The sequence below is a fragment of the Pseudophryne corroboree genome, chromosome 3 (assembly GCF_028390025.1).
Source record: "Pseudophryne corroboree isolate aPseCor3 chromosome 3, aPseCor3.hap2, whole genome shotgun sequence".
Lineage (NCBI taxonomy): Eukaryota > Metazoa > Chordata > Amphibia > Anura > Myobatrachidae > Pseudophryne > Pseudophryne corroboree.
In genome coordinates, this window is record NC_086446.1 from 337444663 (window position 1) to 337461472 (window position 16810).

Consider the following 16810-nt stretch of genomic DNA (forward strand, 5'->3'; position numbering starts at 1 on the left):
GCTACTAAAAACAATATTCACAATTTTTCACAAGGCTATCAGCCCCCCATCCGCCGCCCTTGGATGGGGGGGGGGGCAGCCTCGGGCTTCACCCCTGGCCCTTGGGTGGCTGGAGGGGGGGGGGCCCCTTGATTGAAGGGGTCCCCACTCCTCCAGGGTACCCCGGCCAGGGGTGACTAGTTGGGTATGTAATGCCAGGGCCGCAGGGACCAGTATAAAAGTGTCCCCCGGCTGTGGCATTATGTACCTGGCTAGTGGAGCCCGGTGCTGGTTTCAAAAATACGGGGGACCCCTACGCTTTTTGTCCCCTGTATTTTTGGAACCAGGACCAGGCGCAGAGCCCGGTGCTGGTTGATTAAATATGGGGGAACCCCTGTCATTTTTCCCCCCATATTTTTTTAACCAGGACCGGCTCAAAGAGCCCGAAGCTGGTTATGCTTAGGAGGGGGGACCCCACGCAATTTTTTTTTTCAAATTTTACACTAAACAGACCCTTTCCCATAGATAACCATGCACAGATCTCACTGATCCGTGCATGGTTATCCAAACTCGACTGGAAAAAGCAGGTCTATTTTTTTTTGCTGCTTTTTTTAACGAATCGAAAAAAAACAGACCCGCACTTGAGCACTCAGAAACTAACACCCAAATACGAATGAATAGTGAATGCCCGTATTCTATGAAATAACAGTTGCATTTGACTGATGGTCTTTTCATTCGTATTTCGGAACGTTGTCATTCAAACCATTACGAATAGACCAGACACTGCTGAGATTGGTGCTTAGTGAATTCCCGGATTGGGACTTAGAAAAAAAGACACAAATCGGCCAAACTCGGATTTTTAGTAAATACTGGCCCTTGTCTAATTTCCTTTCATATGGTGAATGTGAAGTTGTTAGGCAATTGTGTAGTCATGAATTATATTGTGTATGAATTGTGTACTGTATTTTGAGCATTTACAACTACTACTATGAAGCTACAACTCCAGGCATAAACCAAACACAAATACTACTACTGGAAATTCCTCAAGTAAAGCAGGCGCATATGCTGTCCATGCAGAGCTGGACCATCTTGTGTATACAGCCACTTCTGCATAGTAAGCAAAAATGCCTTTTTTCAGGTCACATTTCATGCATGTGATTTGCAAATTACGCCCAACTCAACACCAAGACTAGGTCCGGCTCTTCCATTAGGCAGTCCTGAGGGGGCAGTCCACCAAGGCTGTGAGAAAAATGAAGGATGTCTTTGACATCCTTATTATGCATCTGCAGCTGCACCAGCTATTAATTATACCGGCTGCAGGCTTCTCCTTTGGCTTCAGTGTTATCAGCCAGGTGTGGCGGGCAGCAGCATGGGTACCCCATCCCATCCCCATCCCTCTCCTCTCTTACCCTCTGACACTGCCAATTATGTAAGCTCCACCTCCCAGGCTGTACAAGAAGAAAGTGGAGCTGAATGAGCAGCAGCAGCCAGGCAGGTGAGGGGAGGTTAAGCAGTGCTGACCATGTGAACAAATGTATTAATGGGTGCTGTGAGGGTGAATTGATTAATGAATTTGAGAGGAATAGCTTAATAAGTGCATAGTTTGATTAATGGCTGGAAAGAGGATACTGGGTGTTCACAGGGGGGACAAATTTGTTAATGGGTGCTGTGAGGGTGACTTGATAAATAGATTCTTAGAGAGGAACAGGTTAATAAGTGCTAAGTGGGTGAATTTATTAATGGAGGGGAATGGGTTAACAGGTGATAGTGGTGAATGGATAAAGCGGTTCCAGGTGGAGGGACGATAATGGGTACTTGGAGGATGAATTGATTCATGGATTCTGGAAGAGGAATGGGTCAATGGATGCTGAATGGGAGAAGCGAATGGATGCCGAGTGTGGGGTGAATTGATTTATGGATTCTTGGAGAGAATTGGGTTAATGGATGTTAAGTGAGGGGTGAATTGGTAAATGGTGTTGATAGGGTCAAAGGTGAACGGGCATATTGGATGATCTGGTTCTGCAACAAAGTGTAATACATTTACAAACAAGATGAGCATATGAAAAATTATTAACATTGTAATCATAGGATTTGGTAAACATGTAAGATTAGTTATATGTAAATGCCTTAAAGGAGTGTATTGGGCAATTAGGGGCAGTAATGTGAAGCTATGCCTTAGGGTGCATAGATACCTCCCATCGGCCCTGAGCAAGACAAATACCAGGTCACATGTAACGCCACACTGTGATTTTGATGGAAAAGCAGGATGAAAAAGTTGTAAGGCAAAGCTGCTAATTCTGACTCACACCCAGTTAAATCTATCGCCCGTAGGAATTACATTTTACAGGTAAGGTATTTCGGCTCCAGCGTCTCAAAGGGAGTCTTTGGAGAGACTCCAAGACTAAATATAAGTCCGAAGGCAAAGTATGGCTGGATATGATCAACACCCTTGATAACAGTTCAAGGGCTTTATGTAAACGCCTGTAAGATGTAGGCACGGTTATAATTCCAGCGAGACTGACTATATTTTTTTTAATGCTGCAATCATTTAAAGGGCAAAACCAGGTTGGTTTGTTCTTTTAAATTATTGATGCTTTAAAAATAAGGGTAGATTTGCCAGAATCACGTGCCTGTATCTCATGTTGGGGTAGATGTACTAAGCCTTGGCGAGTGATACCGTGTAGAGAGAAAAAGTACCAGCTAATCAGCTCTGGAGTGCCATGTTACAGGCTGTTTTTGAAAAATGACAGGAGCTGATTGGTTAGTACTTTATCTCTCTCCTATTTGTCACTTTCAAAGGCTTAGTACATCGGCACCAGGATATTTACATAGGGCCCCAAATCTCAAATATCAAGGCCAGTGTCTATTGTAATAGAATAGAAAGGATGGAAATAATGGAAAGCCCTTGATTTATGCCTACTTGCAAGAAGGAAAGGAGGCACAAAGGCTGAACTGGGAAGCGAACTCCCCTGCACTCACACAAAACAATATACACCCTGCAAAACCAGTAGCAGATATTTTGCAGTAGTTGTTCTTGGGCCCTAACCATGGTCTGGAAGACCAAACTAGATAAACCCTTAGACTTCAGGATCCAGGCCTCAAGTTCCCCACCTTTAAAGCCGTGCAACTCTTATTGAATGGAAGGAATGGGCCTAGATGTAGAACATTCTTTCTTTAAGGAAGACACAGGGTGGCTCTGACCACATGGCAAGCCGATCCACATATTAAAGACACCTGGGCCAATGTGTCTCAAGAAGAATCATGTGGACACATTCCCTCTTGACCCATTTGAACACTCACAGAAGCATGGATATCATGGAGAATAAGACTACCTGGCTGTCATTGCAGGGACCATAGACACCCAAGGAACCCTAGTTTCAGCTCAATACTCCCTCTCCTGCAAACCACACATTCAGTACCTCTCACAGTACTGCCGTTACATATCAACAATATTTCCAGGATCGGACCCTTACCACCACCCCCCCCCCCACCCCCCTCTACCCGGGATGCTAGAAATACCCTCATCCACTCACGGTCATCTCCAGATTGGACTACTGTAATCTCCCCCTATCTGGCCTTCCTGACAAATGCCTCTCTCCACTCCAATCTATCCTCAATGCTGCTGCCAGGTTTATATTCCTTTCCAAGCTATGTCCACTTACCCTCTCTTACAAGCCCTACACTGGCTTCCCTTCCCCTTCCGAATCCATTTCATGCTTCTCACACTCACTTACATATCCCTCAACCATTTCTTTCCCATATTTACATATTTGACCTTATTTGCCCTTACACTCCCACCCACCCTCTGTGCTCCACAAATTCATGCTACCTCTCCTGCCAACTGATTACTTCCTCCCATTCCTGCCTCCAAGATTTTGCACGTGGTGCTCCCTACCTCTGGAATTCTCTTCCTCTCCCTATCAGACCATCATCATCTGCTACATGCTCACTTCAACCCCATCTATCATCCTAACCCTTTGCTACATGGCTCACTTCTATCCTATCTGTGTCACCCATGTCTGTCTGCCACACCTCTTCAGAATGTAAACTCTCATCCCTTCAGATTGTAAGGTCTCACGAGCAGGGCCCTCTTGCTTCATTCGCTTTTCCCTCTATTAGACTATCTTCTACTCCAATGGCACCTAACCACCCCGGTGATTATTTAAGTGTCTTGTCCCCTGATGCAGCAATGTTAATATACCATGTATTTGTCCTACAATGTCTTGTACTGTAAGTCATTGTTTTCTTGTTTTGCTCATTTGTTTATGTACTTAGTTAGGCACTGCGGAACCCTTGCAAAGCCATGTAAATAACCAATAATACTAGGGGAATTTCTAGTGCAGTCAAGAAGCCATGAGGTCAGTGTCAGGTATTTTCCAGCACACCAGTAACCTGTCGAAGATCTCATCCATGTCCCAACTGAGCCCCATAGTTTTCTTTCCTGGGCATAAAGGGCCTATTTCAGAGTTGATCACAGCAGCAAATTTGTTAGCAGTTGGGCAAAGCCCAAGGGCGTAGCTACCATAAGTGCAGGCAGTGCAGCTGCTATGGGGCCCAGAGCTGAGAGGGGTTCCCTGTCAAAGTTACATGTGTTATATAATTTTTTTGCCACTGGGTGGTACGCAGGGGTCCTTTCAAACTTTTTCCATGGGGCCTGCAATATATGTGGGTATGCCCTTGGACCTGCTTATTATAGTGTGGTATAAAATGAACTGGAGGGCATTTTAATGTTATATGATATGAACTGGGGCACTGTAATGAGGCACAATATGAACTGGGAGCACTATATATCAATGTGAATTGGGGGTACTGTGCAGCATAATGTGTGCTAGCAGCTCTGAAATGTGACATAAGGTGAACTTGAGCACTACTACAATTCATAAAAGAAACTAGGGCACTATTATAGGGCATAAAATTAACAACTGCTGCAGAGAATTGTCTCTAGAAGCATTGGGATGGGGGCCCCTTCAAAATGTTGCTATGGGGCCCACAAAGTTCTGGCTACGCCACGGCAAAACCATGTGCACTGCAGGGGGGGGGGCAGATATAACCTATGCAGAGAGAGTTAGACTTGGGTGGGGTGTGTTCAAACTGACATCTAAATTGCAGTGTAAAAATAAAGCAGCCAGTATTCACCCTGCACAGAAACAAAATACCCTCCCAAATCTAACTCTCTCTGCAAATGTTACATCTGCCACACCTGCAGTGCACATGGGGCCTAATTCAGACCTGATCGATCACTAGCTTTTGCAGCGCTGCGATCAGATAGTCGCCGCCTACAGGGGAGTGTATTTTAGCTGTGCAAGTGTGCGATCGCATGTGCAGCCGGGCGTTACAAAAAATATTTGTGCAGTTTCTGAGGTGCCCAGAACTTACTCAGCCACTGCGATCAGTTCAGCCTGTCCAGGCCCGGAATTGACGTCAGACACCCGCCCTGCAAACGCTTGGACACGACTGCGTTTTTCCAACCACTCCCTGAAAAGTTGCCACCCACAAACGCCTTCTTCCTGTTAATCTCCTTGCGATCGGCTGTGCGAATGGATTCTTCGTAAAACCCATCGTACAGCAATGATCCGCTTTGTACCCGTGCGATGCGCAGTTCTGACCTGATCGCAGTGCTGCACAAAAAGCTAGTGTGCGATCAGGCCTGAATTAGGCCCATGGTTTTGTCCAACTGCTAACAAATTTGCTGCTGTGATCAACTCTGAATTGCCCCCTATGTGCACTGCAGGGGGATGGGGGGGAAGGGTGGGGAGCCGGTATATAACTTGTGCAGAGGGAGTTAGATTTGGGTGGGGTGAGTTCAAACTGAAACATCTAAATTGCAGTGTAAAAATAAAGCAGCCAGTATTTACTCTGCACTGAAACAAAATAACCCACCCAAATCTAACTCTCTCTGCAAATATCTGCCACACCTGCAGTGCACATGGGGGGTAATTCCGAGTTGATCGCAGCATCAAATTTGTTAGCAGTTGGGTAAAACCATGTGCACTGCAGGGGGGGCAGATATAACATTTGCAGAGAGAGTTAGATTTGGGTGGGTTATTTTGTTTCTGTGCAGGGTAAATACTGGCTGCTTTATTTTTACACTGCAATTTAGATTTCAGTTTGAACACACTCCACCCAACTCTAACTCTCTCTGCACATGTTATATCTGCCACACCTGTAGTGCACATGGTTTTGCCCAACTGCTAACAAATTTGATGCTGCGATCAACTCGGAATTACCCCCATGGTTTTGCCCAACTGCTAACAAATTTGCTGCTATGATCAGGTCTGAATTACCCCCATTGACAGGAAAAGATGAATCCACCCAGGATCATAGGCCATGCAGCTGGAGATCCAGAGCTGGCATCTGTCGGAACAAATGGCTAGTCCCAAACTGAGAATCGGGCATGCCTTGAGTAGGCTGAGCAAGAGAATACACCACCAGTAACAAGTTGGCCTGAGTGGATAAGCAAAGCAAAGCCTTGAATGGAACCAAGCAACAGAAACTCCCCCAGAAGGGGCCAGCATTCTCCCCAAGAATTGATCTTGTGACCTGTTCCATTGTAAACTTGTGTTTTACCAGTTGTGCCACAGTAGCTGTTTCCAGTTCAGGAATACTTGACCATCCAGAGTAGTCTATTTGTTTTCCATGCGCCCACATTCTTGCCACAGCCAATCCTGTGCAGGCTGTGAGTCTATAAAGCAGAAAGTCAGTGTCTTCATGGCCTGATTATTGGGGCTTGTCACTTAGTCTAGCTATTCCTGCTTACTGCTATTTCCTGGACTTTGACCTTGGTTTGTGTTTGACTTTGATTCTGGCTCTGATACCTCAGACTACATTTTTGACTACATTTCAGCTTAACCCTTTTGGATACCTGCCTGCTCCTGGCTTGATCACCTGTGTACCAAACTCTTGAAATACACAGTTTGTAGCTTCTTGCAGGGCTGTTGAGAGATGAGGGGGAGGCGGTACCAATTGCCCAGGTGTGGGCTTGTTGGAGGGGCCTGGGTCCCCTGCCCCACCTCTTACCTGTCAGCAGCAGTGCCCTCTCTCCCCACCCCAGCTGCTGTGTGATGGGCTGCAGTGGGGCCAGGGATGCTGCTTCCGCTGTGCAACAGCAGCAGCAATCTCCACTGCCTGTGCAGGGAAAGGGGGAAAAATGCCCATCTCCCCAGATTTTTTTTCTATTTTCGGCCACGCCCAGCAAAAAGTACCTTGGCATAGCCCAGGCTCTATAGCTCTGGATTCACATGACAAACTGCATGCATAGGATAACAGACACTGGTCTCCGTATAAGCAGGGGCAGCACATGAGACTGGAGAGTCAGAATGCTGGGCTCTGAAAAGAAATACTTCCCGACTTCGGGGGTTGAACAAGAGGCTAAGAAAAATCATTCTCCAGGCCTGGACCAGAGTAGATCCTGGGAATGTTATCACCCATCCATCAGCCTTCAGTGTGGGAACCACCATGATCAGGTGATGCTGGAGGTATGCCGCTGTAGTAGCCTTGATGAGAAGGTCAGCCAAGAAGTAATAACTGTAATGCCTTTTGTTGGCAATGTCATCACCACTCTACATCACTCTGATTCCCCATTTTGGACTGACCCCAGAATGGTTAGCAAAGGATATACCAAGAAAATAAATGAAAGAAAACAAAGCCCCATAACAGCCATATAAAAGCCTGCATAATGCAAAGTCACACAGCTATACTGTACAAGTGTCACATTACATGTCAAATGAATCAGCACGGTCTCTTGGTACGTCCTAGTCTCATTGCGTTGCGACTAACATACATTTGCAGCAAAAAAATGACTCCCAATGCTAGCAGAGTTGTACAGCACCTGGTGGCTCACTCATGACAGGCATCTCTCATTAAGGCTAGATGTACGAGGACACCTCTATATATACATTTCCTTTTTTATTGCAGATCCAAGTGATAGCAGCCTCTCACCTGTTTCACCAGTGATTCCTGTAACTTTTCATTCTGCTTCTTCTCACTCTCCAGTGTGGCAATCTGCGCCTTATGTGACAAAGGATAAAGTAGTAGTGTTTATATTTTTGTGAGATAAAACACATTACATAAAGGATCATCCTCTTACTAATCAAATATCGTTAATATGCTTTTTGCTGTGTATACTGGTATATTTGTAAAATGGCGTTGGGTATGTGTGACCGGTGGTCAGCATTCCGACCGATCCCTGCCGCCAGTCATGCTTACCCAACGCCGCTGCGCTCGCCACAGTATCTATTCCCACTCTATGGGTGTCATGGACACCCACGAGTGGGAATAGTCCTGGGCCCCATGCCGGCATTCTGACGGCAAGGATCCCGCAGTTGGTATGCTGACCACCGGAATCCCGACCGCCGGGATGGTGACATCAGAGTTTTGAAAAAGTGTGAATTTTTTTAGAACAGGCATAATGTAATAGGATGAGTGAACATACAAACTCGCATGTATCCTGCAATCCTGCAACTCGCAATGGCATAAATCGCATTCAGATGTTTTGCCACTGCACACATAAAACCCGGGCAATGTAACACCCTGTGAGTTGTAAACTCACACCTAAAACATTACCAAAATGTAAAAAAACAGACCAGCTTCTGGCTGGCAAGTTTGGCAGAAGCAGGCACAGATCAGCGAGAGCCATGTATGTTTCTGTCTGGGAAAAAAAAAAAAATGAGTTAAAAAGTATTAAAATTAAAAATAAAATAAAAATGATGTGCCACCAGTCAGCAGCCATTATATGGTGTATATAGTAATAGCCTCAAGATTACAAACTTGCAGGCTATTACATTTTGCGAGTTGGTGTGAGAAGGTGTGAGTTTGTCCCGCATAAAAACTGGGACCCTATTACACCCCCCCCTCCACATCAACTTTTCCATTTTATTATGATTCTTGCAGAAGTGCATCTCAAAATGTCAGTAAGAGCAGTGAATCCATCCTAATCCTCATATTACATAACATGCTGCTTTACCATTTAAATGAGCTGCTTAGTAAACACCAGGTCAGAGATACCATTAAGGGGGGTACTCACGGAGCGATCGCTGCTTAAAATCTAAGCAATCTGACTAGGGCCCTCATTCCGAGTTGTTCGCTCGCTAGCAGCTTTTAGCAGCATTGCAAACGCTAGGCCGCCGCCCTCTGGGAGTGTATCTTAGCTTAGCAGAATAGCAAACGAAAGATTAGCAGAACTGCTACTAAATAATTCCCTGCAGTTTCTGAGTAGCTCCAGAACTAGAATGCGACCACCTCAGTCCGTTTAGTTCCTGGTTTGACGTCACAAACGCGCCCTGCGTTCGGCCAGCCACTCCCCCGTTTCTCCAGCCACTCCTGCATTTTTACCTGGCACGCCTGCGTTTTTTAGCACACTCCCTGAAAACGTCCAGTTTCCGCCCAGAAACACCCACTTCCTGTCAATCACACTACAATCACTCGAGCGTTGAAAAAACGTTGCTCAAGCTTGTGTAAATCTACAAAGTTTTTTGTGAAAGTACTTAGCGCATGCGCGCTGCATACCATGCGCATGCGCATTTTTGCAGTTTTTTCACTTGATCGCTGCACTGCGAAAATCGTATGGGCCCCATTAGGGAAAAAAAGACTCTGCAGTGTTCAGATTAAATTCACCTGTTGCTGAGACATCTTTTGTTCCATGATAGATAATTCCTCTTCAGTAGATTTAAGCTGTTCCCACATTTTCCTCTCTGCATCCTTGGCTGCTTTATTCTGAGTGAATTGAAGAGTTAATTGAAAACAATAATTAAATCTGGCATCAGGAGTTACTTTACATCACATGAATATAGGGTTTGCCCAAATGTCACCTCGGTGCCTTTTTGAGATGACATTACCCTATACCCATTAATGGGAATCTGCAAAGCTAGAAAGGCTTTATTTGATACATGGTGGGTCAGACTATTATGCGCCGCACATGGGGCGGGATGTACTATCACTGATCGCAGGTTAGGAGGGGGGGGGGGCCGCACCACAGGTATCCCGGGGGGTGGGAGGTTGTTGTGAGCGGAACGGGGGTGGCGGCGGGATTCGGCGGTGAGAAGCCCATAAGCTTCTATAAAGAAAAGATGGCGATACCCTCAGCGGCATAAACTCGGCGGCCGAGTCTTAGTACATTTGAAAATGCGGTAAAACCACGCATTTTTCCCCTAGTATATCCCGCCCATGGACCTTTCACTGTTAACCTTCACTGGCAGCTATAGGCTGTGGGTAAAGGAGAGAAAGCAGTTCAGATGCGCTGTTTTTACTTACAGTGGCTGCAAAATGATTAGATTACCAAAATCTGTATTGCTATAATAAGTGGCAGTCAGTGGGTAGGGCGAGCAGGGTGCGTGTCCTGGGCACCGAGGCGGGCACAGCTGAGGTGGGCACCGCCACTCAGGGCATCGCACCCGACCACGCACCCATAGCGACCAATTTCGCCGCCGAGCAAGTCCCGCCTTGGTGCTCGGCGGCGTTACTGCAGCAGCAGCTCCTAGCCTCCCTCCTTGCTAGGGCTGCTGCCGGGAGCGTGAACGCGATGCCAGCGTCATGCTCCCTGACCTGTCCTCATTGTTCCCGCTGGCTTGAGAGGCGAGAGGGAAGGGGGGGGGGGGGAATCGCACACAGAGAGGCATATCATAAGGGAAGGGGGGGGGGGGTATGCACGGAGAAACTCACAGAGAGGCAAAGAATGAAGGGGGAGAGGGGATACAGGGCAGTCTTTTCATATGGGCTCAATGGGCTCTTGCCCAAGGGCCCCATCCGTATAATGGGCCCCATCCGTAGGCTAATAGCTGAGGGTCCCCTCTTTCCAGGGGTACCGGATTTTTTTAAATCGGCCCTGGGGAACCAGAGATATCCGACTTCAAAGCAGTGGTCTCCATACAAGCCTGTTAATTGCTCTTCCCAGCCAGATATCTCAGGTTCTGTCTGACATAGAGTTTTTCCGAGGGTATACTCCAACAGCTGGGACTTTTCCCTTTCGGTAGACACTGGCAGCTTGTCTCTACTGTGCCCAGAACCAGAGATATCAGCCTTCAAGCAGCTGGTCCCTGCTCCAGCGCCACACGCCTGGTATGCAGTTTTATATTTTCATTGGAGGATTGCCCTAGTTCCTGAACTCTGATCACCAAGTCCCCAGTACCTCCTGAAAGGTGGGTCTCTATAGTTTTTTTTATCCAATTAAAAGCTAAGAAATCTATTTCCAGGAACTTGAGATATCTGCAGTCAAGCAAGCTGCCCTCCAACCAGAAAATGATGATAATATTATTAAGCCCACTCAACCATCCACTCCTCCAGTACGTATTAAACACCCCCTACCACCCTGGAAGTCATGTACCAGGCCTGCTTCATCCAGCCCAATTCCCCCTTCTACAGTTTAGTGTTCCCCCTCCCGCCCCATCTGTGCAGTAAAGGAGTAATTAGCAGAAATTACTGCTCCAAGTCCTACATGCTTAGCGGAAGATAGAACACCACCTACCACCCGCGGGACATCAAAGCTGCCGCTAATAGCACCCCCAACCCCTACTGCTGGAGGATGGGTAGGGGCCCCAGTGCATTGCTGTGCCAAGGGGCCTACACTGCTGCTAAGACAGCCCTGGGGGGATACACACGGAGGCATAGAATAAGGGGTGGGGGGACACAGTGAAGCAAAGAATGAAGGTGGGGAAGGGACACAGAGAGACATAGGGGGGTATCCAATTAGGCCCAATGCCGTTTCGGACGATAAAAATGTCCGGTTATCGCGATTAATGATCAATAGTCATTATCATGGTATCCAATTACAGGCCATTTTTATCGGACGAAATTGGACCCGCAATCGTGCGATAATACATGGGAATGGGGATAAGTCCCTAATCCAATGTGTTATCGCAGCTCCAGCAGGACACTTATTGTTGATAATGCTTCAGATGCCTGAGGCACATGCAGCATAATCCCTGATAAGTGCCGGCATCGGCGGTAATTGGATAGCCATCGGCAATAAAATGACCCAGGCGGTCATTGACAGTGGGTAACTGGATGCCCCCCATAGAATGAAGGGGGAGACTATGCGTGCTGATGGTGTGCTGAGAGACGACAAGTGGAGGTGATGGTGTGTTGAGAGACGACGCAGGGGGAGGTGATGGTTTGCTGAGAGAAAACGCACGGGTAGGTAATGGTGTGCTGAGAGATGACACAGGAGATAGGTGATGGTGTGCTTTGAGACAACGCATGGGGAGGCGATGGTGTGCTGAGAGATGACACATGGGATAGGTGATGGTGTGTTGAGAGACAATGCAGGGGGAGGTGATGGTGTGCTGAGAGACGTCACAGGGGGAGGTGATGGTGTGCTGAGAGACAACGATGGGGGAGTGATGGTGTGCTGAGTGACAACGCATGGGGAGGTGATGGTGTGCTGAAAGTTGACACGGGGAGGTGATGGTGTGCTGAGAGACAACGCAGGGGGAGGTGATGGAGTGCTGAGAGACAAAGTAGGGGAAGGTGATGGTGTGCTGATAGACGTCACGGGGAGGTGATGGTGTGCTAAGAGATGACACAGGGGATAGGTGATGGTGTGCTGAGAGACGACACGGGGAGTTGACGGTGTGCTGAGAGATGACACAGGGATGTGATGGTGTGCAGAGAGATGACGCACGGGGAGGTGATGATGTGCTGAGAGATGACACAGGGATGTGATGGTGTGCAGAGAGACGAAACGGGGAGGTGATGGTGTGCTGAGAGACAACACGGGGAGGTGATGGTGTGCTGAGAGACAACACGGGGAGGTGATGGTGTGCTGAGAGACCACACGGGGAGGTGATGGTGTGCTGAGGGATGACACGGGGAGGTGATGGTGTGCTGAGAGATGACACAGGGAAGTGATGGTGTGCTGAGAGACGACAGACAGGGAGGTGATGGTGTGCTGAGAGATGACACAGGGAAGTGATGGTGTGCAGAGAGATGACACAGGGGGAGGTGATGGTGTGCTGAGAGACGACGCAGGGGTAGGTGATGGTGTGCTGAGAAATGACGAGGTGGGGAAGTGATGGTGTGCTGAGAGATGCTAGTGTAGCTGAGAGACACAGGGGGCAGGAAGTGACATGGGGACACGTGTCTGGTTGAATCGCTATTGTATGATGATGACCTTGTTAATATTCCTACACAAACAGGTATCTTCCAGGCAATGTGACTTACATGAATAGTGAATAGCAACTGAAGACGCCTTCTTCCCAAGGAGGATGCATTTCTTCAGAAGTTCCACGTTGTGAGAAACCACCATATAGGTAAGGTGTGTATGCAATGGAAAGGAATGTTCCCAGAGTGACGAGAGACGGGTGGTGTGTCATGTTGGCATGGCCCATTTTCAGTGGCCACGCCCACTTCTTCGGCACGTGCACATAGTGTTCTTTATATTCTATGTGTTGTTTTTTGTTTTTTTGTTTTTTTGGGGGGCGCCGTTCTCCATCTTGCCCTGGGCGCCGAAGACCCTAGTTACGCCTTTGGCGGCAATGCAGATGGCGATTTAGCATTGACTCTTGATAAGTATACTCCTAACGGAGAAATGGGGATTTCCAAATATGGACTTCCTTTGCTCAATTTTCATCTTGTTAGAACATACTGAAAGGCTGTTCCTGGTTACATTATTAAATAAAGATACACAGATATACTCTATGTAAAACACTGTTTAATTAACTTTTATAGTAAGATCATTTTATGTATTAATAAGGTTTAAAATCCGTTTAATTTTAATTATGCTTAATTAAATGTAGGCAAAAGTCATGGCACTCTCTTACCTGTTTAACCAATGATTCCTGTAACTTTTCATTCTGCTTCTTCTCATTCTGTAGTGTCCCCAAATGCACCTTTTATGACACAGTAAGGGAATTCTTATCAGTCACACTAGTGTATAAGCCACAACATTTGCAACATACTTTTACTGATCAAAAATAATCAACGTGGTCACGAATTTATTATTTGGTTCATATATGCAGATGGCCGCAATCAGGTTATGTCCTAAACAACGCTCTATCTATTAAGTACACAGCCATCACTCATAACAATTAAACTCCCAAATGTAGATTTAACCCTTCCTGCAGTAATGTATGTTCTCAATATACAGGCAAACACAAGAGAGAAGCCTGTTAATTCAGTAGGAACTAATGATTACTGAGGGATGCCTCCCTAATGTCACTAGTTCTTCTGAATTAATAGACTAAATAATATAGGGTCGTCTGACAAAATGGCTGCCTCTGCTGAGTGTAGGAGACAGGTACACTTGTAGCACTATCAGACCAATCTGTGTTAAGCTTAAAGTCACCTGCTGCTGAGCCAGCTCTTGCTCCAGGATGTACATCTTCTCTTCAGTGGATTTGAGCTGTCCTAGCAATTCTCCCTCTGAGGGGTCTATTTACTAAGCCTTGTATGGAGATAAAGTACCAGCCAATCAGCTCCTAATTGCCATATCACAGGCTGGGTTTGAAAAATGACAGTTGGGAGCTGATTGGCTGGTGCTTTATCTCCATCCACCTTATCTCCATCCAAGTCTTAGTAAATAGGACCCTGAGTCCAGCACAGTTTTATTATGAGTGAACTGTACAATGAAATGAAAGAAGTAAATAAATATGACATAAGGAGATACAGTACTATACAGTACATTATGATTACATGAAAATAGGGCCGGTCCTAAGAAACATGTCTGCACCCATTCGGCTAATGAAAGGCACGAATGTGCTATTTGTTTACCTTTCCTCATGTAGCTCTGCTTCTAATGGTTGTCAACTTTTGAACAAAAACCCTTACTATAGCCTGCCCTCAGTGTCACCCTTCCTTCCTGGGACCCAAAGCACAATGTAAACAGTGCTTGTTGAGCTCAGTCCATACATCTCTAGTAAAGCTCCATAACTTGTAATAGGCTGTGAGTTTCAGACAAAAGGGCTACAGCTTCAGGCAGTGGCAAACGCAGGATTTGCATGGGGGGGGTTTCCAGAACTGGGTGGAGCCAAGCACGGGGGTGGGGACTGAGGTAACCTAGTATATGCTGGGTCTGTAAAACTAGTGTGTCTGTGTATGTATATATGTATATCTACACACATATATATATATATATATATATATATATGTCACGATCCGGGTATCTGGACGCCATTTCTTACCCATCAGATGCCTCCTAAGGCTGGCTCAGCGCTCCAGGACCGGATCCCATCTGTTATCCTGATGTGTACATTCCTGTATCCTCTCCTGTCACTCTGGGACGCTGTCACAGTAAACGCCATATTACACCTGGCATGGCGTCTCCCGCGGCCTCCGCCGCCGTCCCTGAACTTCTGCATGCAGAGTGTCTGAGTGGCGATTACGTCAGCCGCGGCCTCCGCTGTGTCCGCGTGGTTGGATGTGCATCTGTCAGCCTGGCGCCTCCTGTCTCCGGTGGCCGGCGCCGCCATTACTGTTTTCATTACCACATGGATTACAAACCAAACTTCCCTCCAAGTGTCTGCATGGGCGCAGCCATCTTGGATTCTGTCAGCTGATCATTTCCTCCAATCTGTTCTCAGGATTGATAATCTGCATAATTGCCTAGCCAATCCCTTCCTTGCTGCAGGTATAAATACACTGTGCCTGAGCAAGGAAGGCGTCAGTGCTTTGGTTGTCACACCTAGTTCCTGTTTGTCTCTCTCCTGTGATTGTCTTCCAGGTTCCAGCTCCTGTCTCAAGACTTCCACCATAGAGACCCGCACCAGCATTCCACCTGCGGTGTAGCCTGACTCTCCAATCCATTGTGGATTCATCTGTTTCCAGCTACAACATTACCTGCTTCCAGCTCAGCTTCCAGCAGAGTACAGCTTCCCTTAAAGGGCCGGTGTCCTTTCTACACTTTACCACTCTCCACCGGTATTATTATTTCTCCGCTCTCAAGTTCTACATTTCAGTTCATATTTCATCGCTCCCAAGTTCATTTATTATTTAACTGGTTCCAGCCAGTATCCACTCCGTGCTAACAACAATCTGGTTCCAGCCAGTATCCACAGCAGCTGTTTTATCTTCAGCAACCCAGCTTTTCCTGGAACACCAGCTGGCACAATCCTGGGTTATCTCCATTGCTACAGTCGAGCCTGGTAAGGACTTTCCATCTAGAAGATCATAAGAACTATCTCACACTACCAGTGCCCTGTGGCTCCTGCCATCCTGTAGTACCCAGGAACTGTATTTATTCTTTGCTGACTTTTACGTTTTCTTTTACTGCTGCTGTGTTGCGGAGTTGTCATAATAAACATCATTGACTTTTATCCAAGTTGTCGTGGTCACGCCTTCGGGCAGTTATTATTCATGTTACTTACATGTCCAGGGGTCTGATACAACCTCCCAGGTTCCGGTACATCTCAGCCCCTACAACTGAGGCTGCCTCCCGTCAGCTCAGGCCCTCAGTTGTGACAGTAAGCACTGACCTAATGAATCCAGCCGGAGACCAGGATCAAGCGGCCAGGCCGATGCAAGAACTGGCAGCCCGACTAGAACATCAGGAGGCTGCACAGGGCCACATCATCCGCTGTCTCCAGGATCTCTCTACTCGGCTGGATGGGATTCAGACAACTCTCCGTGGATCAGGCGCGTCTGGTGCGTCAACCACAGTGACTCCAGCTATAACCCCACCCACCTTACCCATTTCTGCTCCACGTCTTCATCTTCCAACGCCAGCAAAATTTGACGGATCTCCAAGATTCTGCAGGGGATTTCTCAACCAGTGTGAGATTCAGTTTGAGCTACAACCTGGCAATTTTCCCAGTGACCGTACAAAAATTGCCTACATTATTTCTCTTCTCAGTGGCTCAGCCCTTGATTGGGCATCACCGTTATGGGAGAGGTCCGACACCCTGCT

General features: G+C 47.0%; 1 protein-coding gene across 2 annotated transcripts in view; it reads right to left on the reverse strand.

Annotated features, from left to right (window-relative positions):
- Positions 1-16810, reverse strand: part of CALCOCO2 (calcium binding and coiled-coil domain 2) — a 171878-nt gene that overhangs the window by 35867 nt on the left and 119201 nt on the right. For both annotated transcript variants that reach the window (XM_063959598.1, XM_063959599.1), the window contains exons 15-17: positions 13731-13799; positions 9592-9690; positions 7918-7986 (exon numbers count right to left, since the gene is read on the reverse strand). In XM_063959598.1, the coding sequence (XP_063815668.1) occupies positions 7918-7986; positions 9592-9690; positions 13731-13799 (237 nt within the window). The remainder of the gene's footprint in view (positions 1-7917; positions 7987-9591; positions 9691-13730; positions 13800-16810) is intronic.